The 19343-nt window shown below is 42.5% G+C and overlaps 3 protein-coding genes across 4 annotated transcripts in view; 1 reads left to right on the top strand and 2 right to left on the bottom strand.

Moving 5' to 3' along the window:
- Window positions 1-4378, top strand: part of LOC109879781 (bromodomain-containing protein 8-like) — a 54190-nt gene extending 49812 nt beyond the window's left edge. Inside the window, exons 17-18 of one of the 2 annotated variants that reach the window (XM_031789781.1) lie at window positions 603-647; window positions 1126-2627. In XM_031789781.1, coding sequence (XP_031645641.1) covers window positions 603-647; window positions 1126-1185 — 105 coding nt within the window. In that variant the 3' untranslated portion in view covers window positions 1186-2627. Of the gene's footprint in view, window positions 1-602; window positions 648-1125 lie in introns of both variants that reach the window. The other variant, XM_031789782.1, reaches the window with a different exon arrangement.
- On the bottom strand, window positions 3257-6113 carry LOC109879775 (DNA damage-inducible transcript 4-like protein). Its single transcript, XM_020471940.2, has 2 exons — window positions 5830-6113; window positions 3257-5088 (listed from the first exon to the last, which is right to left on the bottom strand). Exons 1-2 carry the CDS (start codon window positions 5993-5995, stop codon window positions 4640-4642), a joined length of 615 nt encoding a protein of 204 aa, XP_020327529.1. The 5' UTR covers window positions 5996-6113; the 3' UTR covers window positions 3257-4639.
- Window positions 6114-8911: 2798 nt separating this feature from the next.
- LOC109879782 (stimulator of interferon genes protein-like) lies at window positions 8912-17443 on the bottom strand. The gene is made up of 7 exons (XM_020471951.2): window positions 17279-17443; window positions 15860-16086; window positions 15493-15673; window positions 11879-11987; window positions 11502-11743; window positions 11053-11239; window positions 8912-10910 (listed from the first exon to the last, which is right to left on the bottom strand). Exons 2-7 carry the CDS (start codon window positions 16084-16086, stop codon window positions 10657-10659), a joined length of 1200 nt encoding a protein of 399 aa, XP_020327540.1. The 5' UTR covers window positions 17279-17443; the 3' UTR covers window positions 8912-10656.
- Between the last annotated feature and the right edge of the window lie 1900 nt (window positions 17444-19343).

Raw genomic sequence — 19343 nt, 5'->3', positions numbered from 1 at the left:
CCATTACGGCTGTCTCGTCTCTCCATTACGGCTGTCTCGTCTCTCCATTACGGCTGTCTCGTCTCTCCATTACGGCTGTCTCGTCTCTCCATTACGGCTGTCTCGTCTCCCCTCTCCATTACGGCTGTCTCGTCTCCCCTCTCCATTACGGCTGTCTCGTCTCCCCTCTCCATTACGGCTGTCTCGTCTCCCCTCTCCATTACGGCTGTCCCGTCTCCCCTCTCCATTACGGGCTGTCTCGTCTCCCCTCTCCATTACGGGCTGTCTCGTCTGCCGTCCGTCTCCCCCTCTCCATTACGGCTGTCTCGTCTTCCCTCTCCATTACGGCTGTCTCGTCTCCCCTCTCCATTACGGCTTTCTCGTCTCCCCTCTCCATTACGGCTGTCTCGTCTGCCATCCGTCTCCCCCTCTCCATGTCTGCCGTCCGTCTCTGTGTACTGTGTTTCACTTGACTGTCTGAACGTATGTCTCTTACTGTCTGTTCTTCTGTTTGTACAATGTTGTCTTGTTTGTTGTTTACTCTGGGTGTGTTTGGAGAGGTGTGTGTAAATGAAGGGTGTGTGTGTTCTCTCTTTTCTCACTAACTGTTTGTCCTCCTACAGGACAGTGTCCCAATGGCCTCTCCCGCTTTCCTTCTCTCTCTCTTTGTAAGTATTCAGGTCAAAGGTCAGAACTCACCAGGTCAAGTCAAGCGCACGCTCTGTTTCTCTGTCTGTCACACACACCCAAAACACTAATCTCATATTCAGAAGCGCATAAAACAGTTCAACTCACACCAACTACCCCTGTAGTCAAACACTCAAAAAGCATACACTCACCTCTTATATTAACACACACATCCGTCACGTCACTACATTTTTTACCTTCGGTATTTGGTTCTTAAATGGACCCATCCTGGTTGTGTATTATGTATCCAGTGGTTTTGTCTTCAACGTCTGTGATCGTCTCGTCTGCTCCATCGCTTTTCTTTCTTTTCGTTTTTTTCCATCCTTTCATCTTTCTTTTCTTCATTTCCTCTGGTCAGAGATCGTCTTTGTGTTTTTCCAAGGGCCAACCACAAGCCATCACTGGGTTTTTAACCTGGTGTCAAACTGACCTTCACCTTTTAACCTCTCTTCCCTGCAGGATGGGGGCACCAGAGGGCGCCGCTGTGCTATTGAAGCAGACATGAAGATGAAGAAATAACCAGAGTCAAAAGGCAGTAGGACAATAGATTGCCAACAGGCCATAGGGCTGGAGGTTTAAAGAGAGACTTGATGCAGGGCTGCAGTCCTCGGGTATTCTCCTCTCCAGGCCATTTCTGATTGATTATTGTGTACCATAGTTGTGTACAGTTTAATTAACTAACTTAAGTCTGATTGTATTTAAAGCCAGTACACTAGATATCCAGACATCATATGATTCTCATTGATATTTGCCACTGGTAAACAGCAGACACTGCAGCCCTGGAGGACTGAATCTGTTTTACAACTGCAGTAATACTAAAGTACTAGTGACTGACTTGGGGCCCTGTTGTTTTGTGTATAGGATGTAGCCAACTGCAAAATATCCTTCAAGGAATCATGATCCCAGTGTCCACACACTGATTGGTAGAATCAACATCGTTTCAATATAATTTGTCAATGTGTTGTAACGTGGAATCGATACTGAACAAAAATATAAACGTGACATGCAACAATTCCCACCCCACATGATCCCGCAGGTCTGGTGAAGAAGCTGTATGTGGTGGTCCTGGACTGACGTGGTTATACATGATCTGTGTAACCACGGTTGTACTGACATATTCTCTAAAACGATGTTGGAGGCGGCTTATGTTAGAGACATTCAGCTCTGGTAGACATTCCTGCAGTCAGCATGCCAATTGCGCGCTCGCTCAGCACTTGACATCTGTGGCATTGTGTTGTGATAAAACAGCACATTTTATAGTGGCCTTTTATTGTCCCCAGCACAAGGTGTACCTCTGTATTGATTGTGCTGTTTAATCAGCTTCTTGATATGCCACCACCTGTCAGGTGGATGGAAAATTAGAAATATTCACTAACAAGGATGTAAACAAATTTGTGCACAACATTTGAGAGAGAGAATCTTTTTGTGGGTATGGAAAATTTCTGGGAAATTTCATTTCATGAAACATGGGACGAACACTTTACATGTTGCGTTTTATATTTTTTGTTCAGTATATTTGGAAAATTCCATAGAAATAAGAGTGAAGAGAACAGGCTTGGAACCTCTAACCCTGGCAATTAATTAACTGGTTAACTCATGTGTATACTCTCAATGGCTGCCTAGTATTGTGATGCAATAATTGCCATGGTATTTTGGAATGTTCTATTGACTGATGCTGGATTGCCATGGTAATGTAGAATGTTCATTCAAATGATTCTAACTAATGTGGCTCATGGAATGTATTTTTTGTAATATCAATTGAGTTAACTCAACAAATCACAGCACAGATTGAAAGGTACACTTCCTGTTTTTACGTCCTGGCATTGGTACACCCATTATGCCATCATTGACTTGGAGACGCCCTTTCTATTCATTCTTATTTCTATGGAAAATACATTGGATTTGCAAAAAGTAATCAACTGTTGTTTTGAGGGTGAATTTTCAACCACAGAATTATGTCATCGTGGTAACCAATTTTGCACATAGATTAACCGTGTATAAAATGTTTAATTTGAAACAATGTCTGATCTTCAATGTTATGTCCACTATCCGTTTAAAAAAAAACAATAGACTAGGCAGCAGCAACTACTGGAGAGTTGGTCTACACAGCTATCCATTTGGTCTCCCATCCAGAGTTTTAACCAAGCCCAGCTTTGATATTTGTCACTGACTAACAATGTGCTATCATGAGAAATGTATTATTGAGAGATCTCTTAACTGCATAATTGACTGTTGCTATCAAAGTCATTCCAAAGGATAGGTTTAACAGAGCAAATTAAGTATAACCATACTCCTATAATTAATATCAATAATATTTAGTCCTATATAGCCTTTGCAAAGTCATCAACAGCTATTGTTTCAATTCAACCCAGAATTCAACTAAAAATAAACAATACAATAGGTTTAGGAGTTCAAGCTCTGGTTGATTTCATGTCTCCATTTCAACCAAAAAGTTAATAGGACTAAATCAAATCAAACTTTAAATAGTTTAATTTGATTTAGTCCTTTTTAATGTTTTAGTTGAGTTGGAGACGTGAATCCAACATATCAATTATTAATTGGTAGACAAGTCAGTGGCACAAAATATACATCTCCTTCAAATGTTTATTTGGTTGCGTTGACAACCAAACCTAATTCAATATCACTTTTGCAATACAGTGAAAAGCCTATTAACTTGATGAGTTAACAAATCATGCTGGATTCTCCCAAAAAATCTAGATAAATAGATTAAACTATCCAAGCAGTAAATCCATCTCTTAAATGTTGATATTTGGTTGAGTCACAATGCGATATGACTTTTGTAATACTGTAAATAGCCTAAAGCTAAAAGACTCTTACAAACTAATGTAACATTTTTTATTCAACCTTAAAATGAGTAGCACATCCATGGCCACATTGAGGTTACTATAACTATCAATGTCTTACATAATCACAGAGAGCCTTAATGTTCCAGATGGCATGCGAAGGTCGCAGGTCTGTAGAGATCATAATATAAAACATCTGTGTTGAACTTTATGTACAGTTTAGTTTCACATTTTAGTTTGTTTTGCTCAACTGTTTAGAGATTAGGAGAATTGAAAACAATGGGAATGTCAGTCTAAATTTTGACAGACCCAAGTTGAGACCTTCAGGTCTTGGGTATGAAGTGTAGACATTGAAGTTTGACAGCTCTAATGATTAAAAGAGTGGCAACACTGAAAAGGATACTGTGCAAAAACATTTTTTCACTTTAACAATACTGCAAGACAAACATTTGCACACAGGGTTAGGGGCAATACCAGCTTGTTTTCCCTCTGCTTTCACATCCAACGTGAGGTTTCCATGGTTTTACTAAATAATCCTAGAATTGTTGCACAACAAAATATGTGCATAAACAAAAACTGGCTGTTATTATACAGATGTAGGATCTTCATTTGAGAACCATGCAATGCAGACAATGTTCTACTTGTATTGTATTTGAGGTTCAAAATTACTTCTGAAGTTTAATTCCCACTTTGAAATTTTAGATATGATTTTCTCTTATGAAAAATATATCAACCCTTACAAAACTGTCCATAAATTATAATTAACATAATTCACATGTCCTGTTGCTGCAGGATTATTTCCCTGCTACAGCAAACTGGCTCAAATGAGGATCCTACATTTGTGCAGAACTAACACATTTCACCCCCTGCTAGAACCAGCAAGGTAACATGCATTCTGTGCTTTTTTTCTAACTAGGTCAACTCAAATTTCAGCCATACAAAACTTAGGGTAACCATTCACTCATTTTTACCTACACATAATATATTTCGTTTCACAATTGAGCTGATTGTTCCAGTCATTTTCCAGTGCATATACAGTGCAAAACTTTCATTCGAATTTTAAAACACCAATACAGATGTACATACATTTAGTACAAAAAAGTGATCCAGCGCTTTTTTTCCTAAAAGAAATGTAGAAACATGACATGTTGACGATCAGAAATGATCTCTCAGCAAAACTCGTGTATGACAGGGCTCGCGGAGGAATACAATTTCTTCTTGACCAGCCGGTACTGGGGTCGTAGTTTCAACAACTTGTCGGTAACGAATATGTGCTTGAGAGGAGGCCAACCGTCTTTGTCCAGCTTGAACACAATGGACAGCTCGAAGGTAGGGGTGACGGTCGGGTCGGGTGATATAATGCCCAGCGTCTGCAGCTGAAGGCCCTGTTTTGTCTCCAAATAGACCTGTATGAAGGCCCCGCGGAGCCCACACGGTTCTCCAACTGAGGAACGCACCACGTCCCGGGCAACCTTGGCGGTCAACGGGCGGGGAAGCAGCAGCACCCTGCAGCGCAGATTCGATTCTTTAGCGTCAGAGAGACAACTCTCGATCTGCCTGATCATGTCCTGCTGGAGTATTCTCTCCTCACAGTCAAGAGTCATTTCAGAGTCCAGACCTGAAAAAGAATGTGTTAATAAAAATATATTGCTAATGAACCATGATTTGAAGTTGTACAACCTATACTTTTGTATTACAGACATTTGATAAGGCCTATACTATTCCACTTAGGCCCATTTAAGTTATTCAGCCTACTATTCAATAGCGTTGCAATGATACATTTCAAACCATCTTAAATTGCCTTATTTTGATGAGTAGTCTTATAATACTACACTCAATAACATGTCCCGTGTGGCTCAGTTGGTTGAGCATGGCGCTTGCAACGCCAGAGTGTTCAGATTTCAACAGGGGACCAGTACGAAAAATGTATGCACTCACTAGGCTACTGTAAATCGCTCGGGATTGGAGCGTCTGCAAAATGGCTAAAATGTAGTATTGTAACAGACTATTCTTATCTATTGTGAATCTTTTTTTTTTTTTTACATTGATCGTCAAAATAAGGCAATGTATTAGCAACTCTAAACGAGAGACAGAGTTCGGTTTAATTAATTAACTTTCAAGAACAGACCATCAGCTGACAGTCATGAGCAGTCGGCTACGCAGTTGACTATCTGGCTGCATCAGCTACATTAATATCTACCACCGCTTGGAATGGTCAAAACCTATGAGTCCTAGGCTAAAGTTGACAAAAGGCCTATAAAGTCAACAGAATTAACTGACAGTTAAAATAAGCCATTATTTAGAACAGTACATATCCGATTAAATACAAACTTAGATTTCAGAACAGAGCCTTACTTACTTGAGTTCCTTTCCTTGATGAATTCGCAACTTTCAAGGCTGCCCCGACGCGTATCTTTTTTGTCGCTCGATGTGATTTGATAGAGAAACTTTCGCTCGACTACGCTACCCTCTTCAGACATAATGAGCATTCCGTGTCCGAGGACCAAAGCCGGGGTATAGACCATTGTGATTTTTCCTCTATCTCCACTACTCCACTTAGTGATACAGGTTTTCGGTCTATTCCCTCCATGTAGAAGTCAGTTGATTGAAGTCGCTGAAGCGCTCACGGTGTTTAAATAGTAATCATTGGTTGCTTCAGCTGCTCACTTGTGGGACTGCCTCCTTGGTTACCATAGCAGCGCGACGGTGAGCAACTGCTGAAAGGGGTTGAATCAGCCTCACGCCACATGCCTAGACATTGCACTGACTGGCCTCTCAGTACTGACAACATCACCCGTTTTATCCCGTATTCTGTGCCATTTATGTTATCAGAAAGGTTTATTGTTAGGTTATCAAGAAAATAAAAGTATCCAATGCTCATACACTACATCACCAAAAGTATGTGGACACCTGCTCATCGAACATCTCATTCTAAAATCATTGCCATTAATATGGAATTGGTCCCCCCTTTGCTGCTATAACAACCCCCACTCTTCTGGGAATGCAGTCCACTAGATGTTGGAACGTTGCTGCAGGGACTTGCTTCCATTCAGCCACAAGAGCATTAGTGAGGTCAGGCACTGATGTTGGGCAATTAGGCCCGCAGTTGGCGTTCCAATCCATCCCAAAGGTGTTCGATGGGGTTGAGGTCAGGGCTCTTTCCAGGCCAGTCAAGTTCTTCCACATCAATCTCGACAAATCATTTCTGTATGGACCTTGTTTTGTGCACAGGGGCATTGTCATGCTGAAACAGGAAAGGGCCTTTCCCAAACTGTTGCCACAAATATATATATACATATATTATTTTTGTTATTATAATTTTTTCCATATTGTGTTATTGATGGTATGTTTTGTTTATTCCATGTGTAACTCTGTGTTGTTTGTGTCACACTGCTTTGCTTCATCTTGGCCAGGTCATGGTTGTAAATGAGAACTTGTTCTCAACGAGCCTACCTGGTTAAATAAAGGTGGGAAAAAAAGTTGGAAGCACAGAATTGTCTAGAATGTAATTGTATGCTGTAGTGTTAAGATTTCCCTTCACTGGAACTAAGGGGCCTAGCCCGAATCATGAAAAACCTGCCCCAGACCATTATTCCGCCTCCACCAAACTTTAAGGTTGACACTATGCACCCGGGCAGGTAGCGTTCTCCTGGCATCCACCAAACCCAGATTTGTCCGTCTGACTGCCAGATGGTGAAGCGTGATTCATCACTCCAGAGAACGCGTTTCCACTGCTCCAGAGTCTAGTCTAATGGCAGCAAGCTTTACACTACTCAAGCCTACGCTTGGCACTGCGCAGGGTGATCTTAGGCTTCTGTGCGGCTGCTTGGCCATGGAAACCCATTTCATGAAGCTCCTGATGAACAGTTCTTGTGCTGACGTTGCTTTCAGAGGCAGTTTAGAACTCGGTAGTGGGACTACCATTTTGCGGCTGAACCGTTGTTGCACCTAGATGTTTCCACTGCACAATAACAGTACTTACAGTTGACCAGGGAAGCTCTAGCAGGGCAGAAATTTGTTGAACTGACTTGTTTTGTAAGGTGGCATCCTATGATGGTTCCAAGTTGAAAGTCACAGCCCTTCAGTCAGGCCATTCTACTGCCAATGTTTGTCTCTGGAGATTGCATGGCGGTGTGCTCAATTTTATACACATGACACCAATTGGTGTGGCTGAAGTCGCCAGATCCACTAATATAAAGGGCTGTCCACATACTTTTGTATGTATAGTGTATTTCTAAAAAATGGTTTTATACTGTTCTAAACATAAATATAATTGATGACAGAATTATGTATACCCAGGCCTAATGTAGGCCTAAAAAGATAGGCTTAGGTTTAATAACCCCCTTAACATGATTTATTGTATATTGGAGGTGGTTGGCTTAATTCCCTTTTGATGAATCCCTTTATAAATATGGCACCTGAGGGTTCCCGGAATACACTGGAATACACTCATTGCTCTGTTCCCGCTACCTGTGCCTGCCGGTCTAGACAAGGCCAGCACAGCCAGCCACAAGACTTACCTGGGCTGAGTCACAGGTGAATCACATCACATGACCTGACACTCACTGATCAGGCAGGAAGGGAATTTCCAATGAACCTTGGATCCTCCCTTCCCCCTCTCCCTCTCTCCCTCTTCCCCCTCTCCCCCTCTCCCCCCTCTCCCTCTCCCCCTATCCCCCTCTCCCCCAGAACACGCCAGACCAGTCCCAGACCAGTCCCAGTCCCAGACCAGTCTTTGTCCCAGTCCCAGACCAGTCCCAGACCAGTCCCAGACCAGTCCCAGTCCCAGACCAGTCCCAGTCCCAGACCAGTCCCAGACCAGTCCCAGACCCAGACCCAGTCCCAGTCCCAGTCCCAGACCAGTCTCAGTCCCAGACCAGTCCCAGTCCCAGACCAGTCCCAGTCCAGTCTTTGTCCCAGTCCCAGTCCCAGACCAGTCTCAGTCCCAGACCCAGTCCCAGTCCCAGACCAGTCCCAGTCCCAGACCCAGTCCCAGTCCCAGTCCCAGTCCCAGACCAGTCTCAGTCCCAGACCAGTCCCAGTCCCAGACTAGTCCCAGTCTCAGTCACCTGCCTGCTACTTCCTGCATGGTCAATCAGCAGGTCATGTGTTGCTGTCTAGAAAAATCTACAACCTTGAATCCATACACCTACTGTATAGTTTCAACTTTTCTAAACAGTATCCAAGTTAGCAGTGTGTTTATGTCATTCACTCAATCAAATGGATATGGTATCTGATGCAATCACAAAGAGGTGTTTCTAAAGGAATCCTCCGGATCGTGTGCGTGTGTGCGTGTGTGCGTGTGTATGCTGTAGATAGATAACATGACTGGTAACTTGTGACTCAGGCTCTGTTCTCCTCTGAATGATCAGCCCAGGCTCAGCTCTCAGCTCACTCCCTAGCCCCTGGCCAGGCATGCAGATATAGGATCGCTCTCTCTCTCAAATTTAAGTTGCTTTATTGGCATGAAAAACATTGCGTTGTAAATTGCAAAAGCAATAATGTATACATTATAATAAAATAATGAATAGTAATAATATAAAATGTTAGTAAATAAATTACATATAAAGAAAAAAATACAAATAATAACAACAATAAAATGGTAACAGTCAATAGTAGAAATATAAAAATAAAAGTTTAAACCCAGAAAATTAAACTATAACTAACTATATCAGTAATACAATTACCATCATCATTACTACTACCGCCACCATCAGTAAACTGCTATCATTACCATCAGCCCTACTACCGTAACACTACTATTTGGAATGATAAAGCTGTTACTATTCAGTGTCCCTCAGGCTCTCCCTTCTCTCTCTCTCTCTTCTCTCCCCTTCTAATTCACCCCATGGTTCAGACATGCACATTCTGTCTTTGCAAATAATGTAAATCCATCATAGTGTTCTTTTTTATTGAACCTTTAAGAGGTTTATTTAACTAGGCAAGTCAGTTAAGAACAAATTCTTATTTACAATGACGGCCTACACCGGCCAAACTCGGACGGCGCTGGGCCAATTGTGCGCTGCCCTATGGGACTCCCAATCACGGCTAGATGTGTTACAGTCTGGATTCGAACCAGGGACTGTAGTGACACCTCTTGCACTGAGATGCAGCGCCTTAGACCGCTGCGTTACTCGGGAGCCCATACATACAGTACAGACAGATGAATTACAGAACTGAGTGTAGAGCAACATGCACACAATGAGAGGAATGAGCAGGGTTGTTGTTGTAACTTGAACCTGAATTCTGTTTGTTTGTATACATACAGAAACACAAGACTTACAGTATGTGGCCAAACGTTACAGCCAACACAGGATTGTATTACACCATTAACAATGTTCTGTTATTCCTCTGTTAGTATGCAATCTGACCCTCGTACAGAGCATTCGGAAAGTATTCAGACCTCTTGACTTTTTCAACATTTTGTGACGTTACAGCCTTATTCTAAAATGTATCAAATGTTTTACCTCATCAATATACACACAATACCCCACATTGACAAAGCAAAAACAGGTTTTTGGAATTTTTTGCACATTTATAAAACATAAAAAACATAAATACAATAAGTATTGAGACCCTTTGCTATGAGACTCTAAATTGATCTCAGGTGCATCCTGTTTCCATTGATCATCCTTGAGATGTTTCTACAACTTGATTGGAGTCCACCTGTGGTAAACTTCCCATCCAACCTGACAGAGCTTGAGAGGATCTGCACAGAAGAATGGGAGAAACTCCCCAGATACAGGTGTGCCAAGCTTGTAGTATCATACCCAAGAAGACTTGAGGCTGTAATCACTGCCAAAGGTGCATCAACAAAGTTCTGAGTAAAGGGTCTGAATACTTATGGAAGTGTAATATTTATTTTGATACATTTGATAAATTTTCAACAAAAAAAATCGACAAAACCGGTTTATGCTTTGTCATTATGGGGTATTGTGTGTAGATTGAGGAAGAAAAACTATTTAATCCATTTTAGAATAAGACCAACGTAACAGAATTTGGAAAATTTCAAGGGGTCTGAATACTTTCCAAACGCACTGTATGTTAAGTAATGAGTGGCGGTGTAAAGGGGAAGGCAATGCCTTGTTGCTCTACTTTGAGATGGCTTCCTACCTTGCAGCCTGGTGTAGTGCTGCTGCTGTTGTGCCTAAGTGCAATTTATTTTGTTAATCTCTCTAGACCTCTCTCATGGAGAAAGGTCTTCCGAATTCTCAACCGGTTCCCTGAGTGTACGTGGCATGTCATGACTGATCATGATCGTAGGCACCCTGCTCATTGGCTCAGCTCGGTGCCAGTCGTCGATGATGGGCAGGGCATGGGATGGGTGGTCCACCTCAGGCTGAGGGATGAAAGGGGGAACATAGAACTCTTCTTTCTCCTGTTGATCAAGGTTCTTCAGAATGGAGTTGGACAGGTAGTGAGGGTCATCCTCATGTTCATCTACAGGAAGTAGAAATTATATAGGGTTCATAGGTTGTACTATTGGGGACATAGGAGGACATTATTTATTATACAGAGAGAGAGAGAGTGAGAGAAAGGCAGGTAACATGTAAATATCCATGTAAATAGCATGATATCTAACCATTGAGCAGGATGAGTCGGTAGCGGTTCCTGCACTCCAGTGAGTGGTCCAGTATGTCCTGTAGAGTCCTGTAGAACAGCAGCACCTGCTCTCTCCTGTCCTTCTCCCCAAACCCTGCACTGCTCTCCTGAGACATCTTATACAGGGTCAGCAGAGGGGTGGCATACTCCACAACACAGTGATGGGCCTAGAGACACACACACACACACAAGAGATACTGTGATTAGGCGTTTCAGTGTAAAATAAATCTGCAAATGGGTTTATAGATTGTCCACACATTTGGCCACCATGGTGCAAGTGTTGGGCTTTTCCATGTTTGTTATAGTCTTTTCCAGTGCTTCATCAGCACTCACGGTTGATTCACCATTTGACCACATAGTGGTGCCAGTGTGATGCATTTCACTTTGAGATAGTGTTTGAGAAGGTGACTGTAAATGAATCCCACCTACCTGTCTGTCCTTGTCCAATACGGTGTAGACACTGTGCTTGTAGACACGCCCCCTGACACCTGCCCTGTCGATCTCTGTGTCAGGGAGGTTGTCATAGAAATGGATGTTGGTGTCCTCGTCCTCCAGCGTGTGAGTAATGTTTGCGTTGAGAGGAAGGAGAATGAGGAGCTTTCTGGAACCCCTGGTCTCAAACGGACCTGCATTATGTGAAGCACGGAACGCTGCGATAGAACCCTCCAACCCTACCAGAGAAATACACACACACACACACACACACACACACACGTAAATTTGAACAGGAACACACACACACAATGTTTACATGACAGCTTTTTCATGTATGAAATGAGCACACTTCATGAATTAATGCTACTTACGAGGCAGAACCAGGTTGAGGTAGCCCAGGTGGAAAGACCAAGCCAGGCCATGAGCCACGTTCATCTTCCTCGTCTCACAGATCTCTGACACCTCCACCTCAGACGGACCCTGAACATGGGAGAGAGAAACAACAACCGGAAAAGGAACAGAATTACTCACAGGCTAAGAGATAGACATGTAGGAAATCTGGGATAAAAAGATAGGAATTAATGTTCTACATTTTATCCAAGCCTTGTGTGTGGGTGTCAGAAATAAGGCTGTAGCGGTGATGACATTTTGTCAGCCGGTCTCACGGTAATTGCCCGTTAATTAACATAAAAACATTTAGCATCTTTAGGCACCCACACATAAGAGCAGCATACTGTACAAGCTGCTCATGCGCCTATGCCATTATTTTATATTATATGATTTTATAGTAAAAGTAATATAATTGAACTTAGATTAATAAAATATAAAGAATATTTTTCTCATTTATAGAGGAGTGCGCATATGAAGTGACAATGTTGAGCGAAAAAGGGATCATTTGAAACAGGTCCTATATGCTAGGTTTAGAGTTATTTGGGAGATTCATTTGTAAATGATACAAATCTTAGAATGTGTTGGAAATCAGAATATACAGTATATGGGCTGCATGGTGAGACTACAGGCTGTTGATGATTTGAGAAAGTAGCGAGAAAAGCATGTGCTCTGTTCCTTGCCTCAAGCTGCACAGCTGTTCTCTCATCAACTGATCATGTTTTCACCCATCAGAAGACATGTTATCTGAATGCACTGGAATAGCGAATGTAGGCTGTGTGCTTTCCTGCCAGTCCGTCTTTCAATGATGAGTGAGGAAACCAATAGATTAAAGAGAAATTGCAGAAAGGCAGAGCTGAAGTAGAGGAAGTCAAAGTCGCAGGTCCATTATGATATTCTGAGAGAGCAACTTGGCATATAACAAGGCAATTAGAAATGCCAGACGGGCTCATTTTTCTAACTTGATCACTAATAATCACTAATAAAGTGCTCTACTCGACCATTGATGGCCTGATAAATCCTACCCCTGGAAACCTATGTGAACTTTCCTCCACATCTAAATGTGATGAGTTTGTGGCAAATTTCAGAGATCAGATAACAAACATTAGGCTGGGTATCAGTCAAGCAAGACCTGATGAGAAGTTTGATGATATGTGCCCTAGCCTTCTATTCTTCTATTGGTTTTTAAATCAATCCATGATTGTGCACCCCAGTACATGTCAGACATGATTTTAAGTTATGTACCCAGTAAGTCCTTCAGGTTCTCTGGCACTGACCTTTTAACTATCTCAAAGCCTAGGACCAAGGGTCATGGAGAGGCAGCCTTTAGTTACTATGCCCCCAGCCTTTAGTTACTATGCCCCTAGCCTTTAGTTACTATGCCCCTAGCCTTTAGTTACTATGCCCCTAGCCTTTAGTTACTATGCCCCCAGCCTTTAGTTACTATGCCCCCAGCCTTTAGTTACTATGCCCCCAGCCTTTAGTTACTATGCCCCCAGCCTTTAGTTACTATGCCCCTAGCCTTTAGTTACTATGCCCCCAGCCTCTGGAATAGCCTGCCAGAGAACGTGAGGGGGGCCAAAACTGTGGACATTATTTAAAGAGATCTTAAAACAAAACTTTTTATCTTTGCTTTTCCTTACGATGAATGTAGTTATTATTATTTTTTTTACCCCATTTTCAATTTTGTCTCATCACTGTAACTCTCCAACAGGCTCGGAAGGCGAAGGTTGAGTCATGCGTCCCCCGAAACATGACCCGCCAAACTGCGCTTCATAACACCCTCCCGCCAGCCACACAAAAAACTGTTCAACTGACAACCAAGCCTGTTACAAGGAGTCTCTAGAGCAAAGTAAAGCCTTCCACAGCCAAACCCTCCCCTAACCCTGATGACACTGAGCCTAATGTGATACACCCTGGGTCTGTAGTGACACCTCTAGCACTGCGATGCAGTGCCTTAGACCACTGCACCACTCAGGAGGCACAATTCTTCTGTGTTTTATCCTCTTTTGTTTGTTGTGTAGTAAATATTAACTTTTTTTTCTCCTGTGAAGCACATTGTGTTGCATTCCAAGTCTGAAATGTGCAGTATAAATACAGTGTGATTTGAGTTGATTTGACTAGGCTATTCAAAATCAAATACAAATTTGCTACAATTTGGGGCGGCAGGGTAGCCTAGTGGTTAGAGCGTTGGACTAGTAACCGGAAGGTCGCAAGTTTAAACCCCCGAGCTGACAAGGTACAAATCTGTCGTTCTGCCCCTGAACAGGCAGTTAACCCACTGTTCCTAGGCCATCATTGAAAATAAGAATTTGTTCTTAACTGACTTGCCTAGTAAAATAAAATAAATACAAATTGTAGACTACCTGTAAGCCCCCCTGCACAATCAATGAACCAAAAGCATCGCCTAGGACTCGCTCCCAGAATCATGGATATGCATTTTGGAGCGCAGCATAAGGTAGGTCCATCCAGTATGCATAATAATGCAGTCCATCCAGTATGCATAATAATGCAGTCCACACTCAAAGGCCATTATTCTCTTTTGTTTAATTTTGGAGTATAGGCTCTGACAAATGATGTACCAATGACATGTTAAACCAGTTTAGTTTGATGTTTTTCTGCCATGGGTAATATGCGGTAGGCTATGTATTGTTTAGCAGCACAATACACATTTTAATTCAAGATTTTTATGCATATGCATAAGCTCTAATATGTATATGGGTGTTTTGAATGAATCATCACAATAGAAAGCGCTGTCCATTTCATTGTGTTGGCTTTGAAACAACATCTACAACAACCATGTTTTACACTGTTTCAACCTGCTATTGAACTTCTTTCTTCAAATTGATCACTATACTGTTTTGATGATAAATATTTGATGTGATTTTCGATTGCATTTATGTCAGAGTGGTTAGAGTGACAATAGAGCCCTCAGTACCAGGACATTAGGACCTGATGGCCGTTAGTGAGTTGGGTTCTACCAACACATGTCCAGAGTGTATAAGAGGAGACTACCGTGACTCAACAGTCACATGGAATTTGACAGCGGTCATGACTCATGGCAGTAACATGGTCACTCAACAGCCCTAGTCAGAAAACCTCAGGGTTCCTGCATGAACAGTGTGTTGAACCTCACTGGATGCACAGCTCTTTCCAGGTTCACTCTGTGGTGATTTAGGTAAGAAAACTACTTTTCTTCCCTAAATGATTTTCAGAAGAAATTAACCACAACAAAATTAAACCTGCTTGATGTATTTCAAAACAAGTCCATGCCACTTCTGCTGACTGGAGGGCAATGGAGGTTCCTCTTTCGGGTTTCAAGTGACAGAAACCACAACAGTGATGGGCAAATAAAAAACAACTATGTGCTAACATAAATCACACTAACACACAGTCAACATTTTACAGCAGCATGTAAGCTACAGTCTCGTATAGCATCATTCACCTTCATTGGCTTTACAAAGGTAAACTGTGTTATTAGTGGCATAAAGGAAAGGGAAACTAGACTGCTGATTAAAACTCAACCTGGAGACACATAGGGTATTGTGTTGGCTCATACTATGTGTGAGAGTTCCAGGTCAGGAGCTTGTTATCTCACCAGTACTCCCAGGGTTTTGAGTAGAGGGTAGAGGACACAGGCCAGGATAACCATGCTCCACTGGTCCCTCCAGGGCTGGTGCTTGGTCAAGACAAACAGCAGCACTGCCAAACCCACACACAGGAGGGTACATACACCCACACAGGCTGTCACCATCTGACTCAGCCTCCGACCACGGTACCTGGGCAGAGAGGAAGAGAGAGGAGAGAGGGAAAGGAAGTGAGAGAGGGAGAGAGGGAGAGAGAGAGATAGAGCGAGAGAGGGAGGGAGGTAACATGTAAATATCCACGTAAAAAAACATGTCAATCAATTTATTCGCCTACCATGTTTTGTGAGTATGAGTATGAAAGTTAACAAGTTCCTTCACCTGGTAGTTGCATGATGAAGACATTCCTCTGAGAGAAGAAACACTCCGTGCAGCGAGGGCCCCACAGTCAGGATGAGTATTGCTGCGGAAAGGTGTCTGAAGAAGCCCTCAGGCTCCAAAACCAAGATGGCCGTCACCACCACAGAAGCCAATCCTATCGCACAGGCTTTGGGTAAACTCCCACGAGGCTGAGGGACCAGACACTCCTCCCCTCCCAATTGCTGCATCTGAGGAACAGACGTAACGAGACCATGACTTAGTATGATACAACACTACAATAATCCTCAGTAAACTCCTCTTCCTTTTGTCATTTTCACAACTTCTCCGGAATAACCTTCTATGAAGAAGTATTTCCAGGGTTCGGGTTAGATTTCATCACAGTGGCATCGTGTGTATGAGATCTCAGAATACGTCACAGTTAAACATCCTGGTACGGAAAGTCGGAGAACTAAGAACAGCTATCTGAGAACAACTAAGAACCCAAATATGTGTGTGTGTGTGTGTGTGTGTGCGTGCATGCGTGCGTGCGTGCGTGCATGTTTGTGTATGGTTTATAGGAGTAGATTCACTTCCTATCTTCACACATCTGCTGGCACTGTTTCAAAGGCAATACCGGTTTACCATAAATGTAAACTAGCTAGTACAGTCACGCCTTGGTCATTGTATTTTGTGTTTTCGTTATATATTTGGTCAGGCCAGGGTGTGACAGGGGTTTATGTTATTGTATTTCGTATTGGGTTGTAGTATTTGGGATCGCGGCTGATTAGGGGTGTTGTATAGGCTTGGCTGCCTGAGGCGGTTCTCAATCAGCTGTCAGGTGATTCTCGTTGCCTCTGATTGGGAACCGTATTTAGGTAGCCTGAGTTTCGCTTTGTCTTTCGTGGGTGATTGTTCCTGTCTCTGTGTAGTGTTCACCAGATAGGCTGTAATAGGTTTCACGTTCCGTTTGTTGTTTTCGTCTTTATTTAGTTATTTCATGTATCGCCGTTTTCTTTATTAAAGATCATGATTAACCACCACGCTACATTTCGGTCCGACTCTCTCTCAACAAACGAAGAACGCCGTTACACATATATCATATATGGTAGAACAGGAGAGGATCACCTTCAGTTTAGAAATGAGAATTATAGTCCAGTATAATACGGAAACTATTAAATGGTGCCCTGATGTTACCCATGCACTACAGAGTAATGGAAACATACCGTGATTCGTACATCATCTCCTTGACTACATTCTCATACCACACAACGGGAGACTATCATTGATACATTCATACATACACAATAAATACTTTTTTTTCCATGAGGGAATTGTTATCCTGTACCCAGATCTATAGACTATTACTCATTCATTTGAAGGTTCAGTTCAAATTCAAAGAAACGTTTTTGCTGCTGACATTACTAATCCGCTGAATTTTACCTTTCTTCTGTTTGGAGTGGTCTTAGTTCCAGAACAACAGAGACGATCCAAGAATAAAAGAGTTCACTGGAGACTATAACTCAGAGCTTCTCTTCGTCTTCCATGTTCTTTCTCACTGTTCTTCCTCTCCTACCATGCCTTTGTGTTACACAAACTTGAGTAATACTTTCATTTTCAGTTTGACAGAGGTGGCAGTGAGGCAATATATCCCACATAAAGATGGATAGAGAACGATAGAGACGGATAGAGAAATATAAAGAGAGTGATAGAGGAAGATAAAGAGATAGAGAGAGGAAGATAAAGAGATAGAGAGAGGAAGATAAAGAGATAGAGAGAGGAAGATAAAGAGATAGAGAGAGGAAGATAAAGAGATAGAGAGAGGAAGATAAAGAGATAGAGAGAGGAAGATAAAGAGATACAAATATAAAGAGAGTGATAGAGAAAGATAAAGAGATAAAGTGTCATGCCCTGACCTTAGAGATCGTTATTATTTTCTATGTTTGGTTAGGTCAGGGTGTGACTCGGGTGGGAAAGTCTATGTTTTCTATTTCTTAGTTTTTTTGCCGTGTGTGTGTGTGTGTGTGTGTGTGTGTGTGTGTGTGTGTGTGTGTGTGTGTGTGTGTGTGTGTGTGTGTGTGTGTGTGTGTGTGTGTGTGTGTGTGTGTGTGTGTGTGTGTGTGTGTGTGTGTGTGTGTGTGTGTGTGTGTGTGTGTGTGTGTGTGGTTCCCAATCAGAGGCAGCTGTTTATCGTTGTCTCTGATTGGGGATCATATATAGGTTGTAATTTTCCTTTTGGGTTTTGTGGGGTGTTATTTTTTGTTTAGTGTTTGTGCCTGACAGAACTGTTCGCTGTCAGATTTGTTATATTTGTTTGAGTGTTTCTTGTAAATAAATATCATGAACACTTTCCACGCTGCACTTTGGTCCACTCTTCCTTCCACCGACGACGAGCATTACATAGAGAGAGGAAGATAAAGAGATACAAATAGAGAAAGAGACACAGTTTTATTTAACTAGGAAACTCTTAGTTACAATGACGGCCTACCCTGTCCAAACCCTAACGACGCTGGGACAATTGTGCACCGCCCTGTAGGACTCCCAATCACAGCCGGTGGTGATACAGCCTGGAATCAAACCAGGGTCTGTAGTGATGCCCCTAGCACTGAGTTGCAGTGCCTTGGACCACTGCACCACTCTGGAACCCAACATGTGAGTGGAAGAGAGAGAGTGGCAGAGAAAGAGAGAGAGTGGTAGAGAAAGAGAGAGAGAGTGGTAGAGAAAGGGCTAGAGAGAGGAAGGGAAATTTAAAGAATGTGCAAACATAATAAATTCCACACAGAGGCGTCACTGAAATGTAACAGAAGTGGAAAGGGAGTGGTGGGAGAAGCATGTACTGTGATAGATAACAGTAGTGGGACTGGTGGAAGAGCCATGTACTGTGAAAGATAACAGTAGTGGGACTGGTGGAAGAGCCATGTACTGTGATAGATAACAGTAGTGGAACAGGGAGTGGTGGAAGACTCATGTACTGTGATAGATAACATTAATGGAACAGGGGGTGGTGGAAGAGGAATGTACTGTAATAGGTAACATTAATGGAACAGGGGGTGGTGGAAGAGGCATGTACTGTGATAGATAACAGTAGTGGAACAGGGACTGGTGGAAGAGCCATGTACTGTAATAGATAACAGTAGTGGAACAGGGAGTGGTGGAAGACTCATGTACTGTAATAGATAACAATAACGGAACAGGGGGTGGTGGAAGAGGCATGTACTGTAATAGATAACAGTAGTGGAACAGGGGGTGGTGGAAGAGGCATGTACTGTAATAGATAACATTAATGGAACAGGGAGAGGTGGAAGAGACATGTACTGTAATAGGTAACAGTAATGGAACAGGGAGGGGTGGAAGAGGCATGTACTGTAATAGGTAACAGTAATGGAACAGGGATTGGTGGAAGAGGCATGTACTGTAATAGGTAACAGTAATGGAACAGAGAGTGGTGGAAGAGGCATGTACTGTAATAGGTAACAGTAATGGAACAGGGAGTGGTGGAAGAGTTATG

Source organism: Oncorhynchus kisutch, linkage group LG15 (assembly GCF_002021735.2).
Source record: "Oncorhynchus kisutch isolate 150728-3 linkage group LG15, Okis_V2, whole genome shotgun sequence".
Taxonomy (NCBI): Eukaryota; Metazoa; Chordata; class Actinopteri; order Salmoniformes; family Salmonidae; genus Oncorhynchus; species Oncorhynchus kisutch.
This window is presented reverse-complemented; position numbering and strand designations above follow the sequence as displayed.

Coding starts and splice junctions, on each gene's coding strand:
- LOC109879775 (XM_020471940.2), bottom strand. CDS start 5,995: ATGGTCTATACCCCGGCTTTGGTCCTCGGACACGGAATGCTCATTATG. Junction 5,089..5,829: donor CATCAAGGAAAGGAACTCAA/GTAAGTAAGGCT, acceptor ATTCTTTTTCAG/GTCTGGACTCTGAAATGACT.
- LOC109879782 (XM_020471951.2), bottom strand. CDS start 16,086: ATGCAGCAATTGGGAGGGGAGGAGTGTCTGGTCCCTCAGCCTCGTGGG. Junction 11,744..11,878: donor CCTCAACCTGGTTCTGCCTC/GTAAGTAGCATT, acceptor TTTCTCTGGTAG/GGTTGGAGGGTTCTATCGCA. Junction 10,911..11,052: donor CCGACTCATCCTGCTCAATG/GTTAGATATCAT, acceptor TACTTCCTGTAG/ATGAACATGAGGATGACCCT.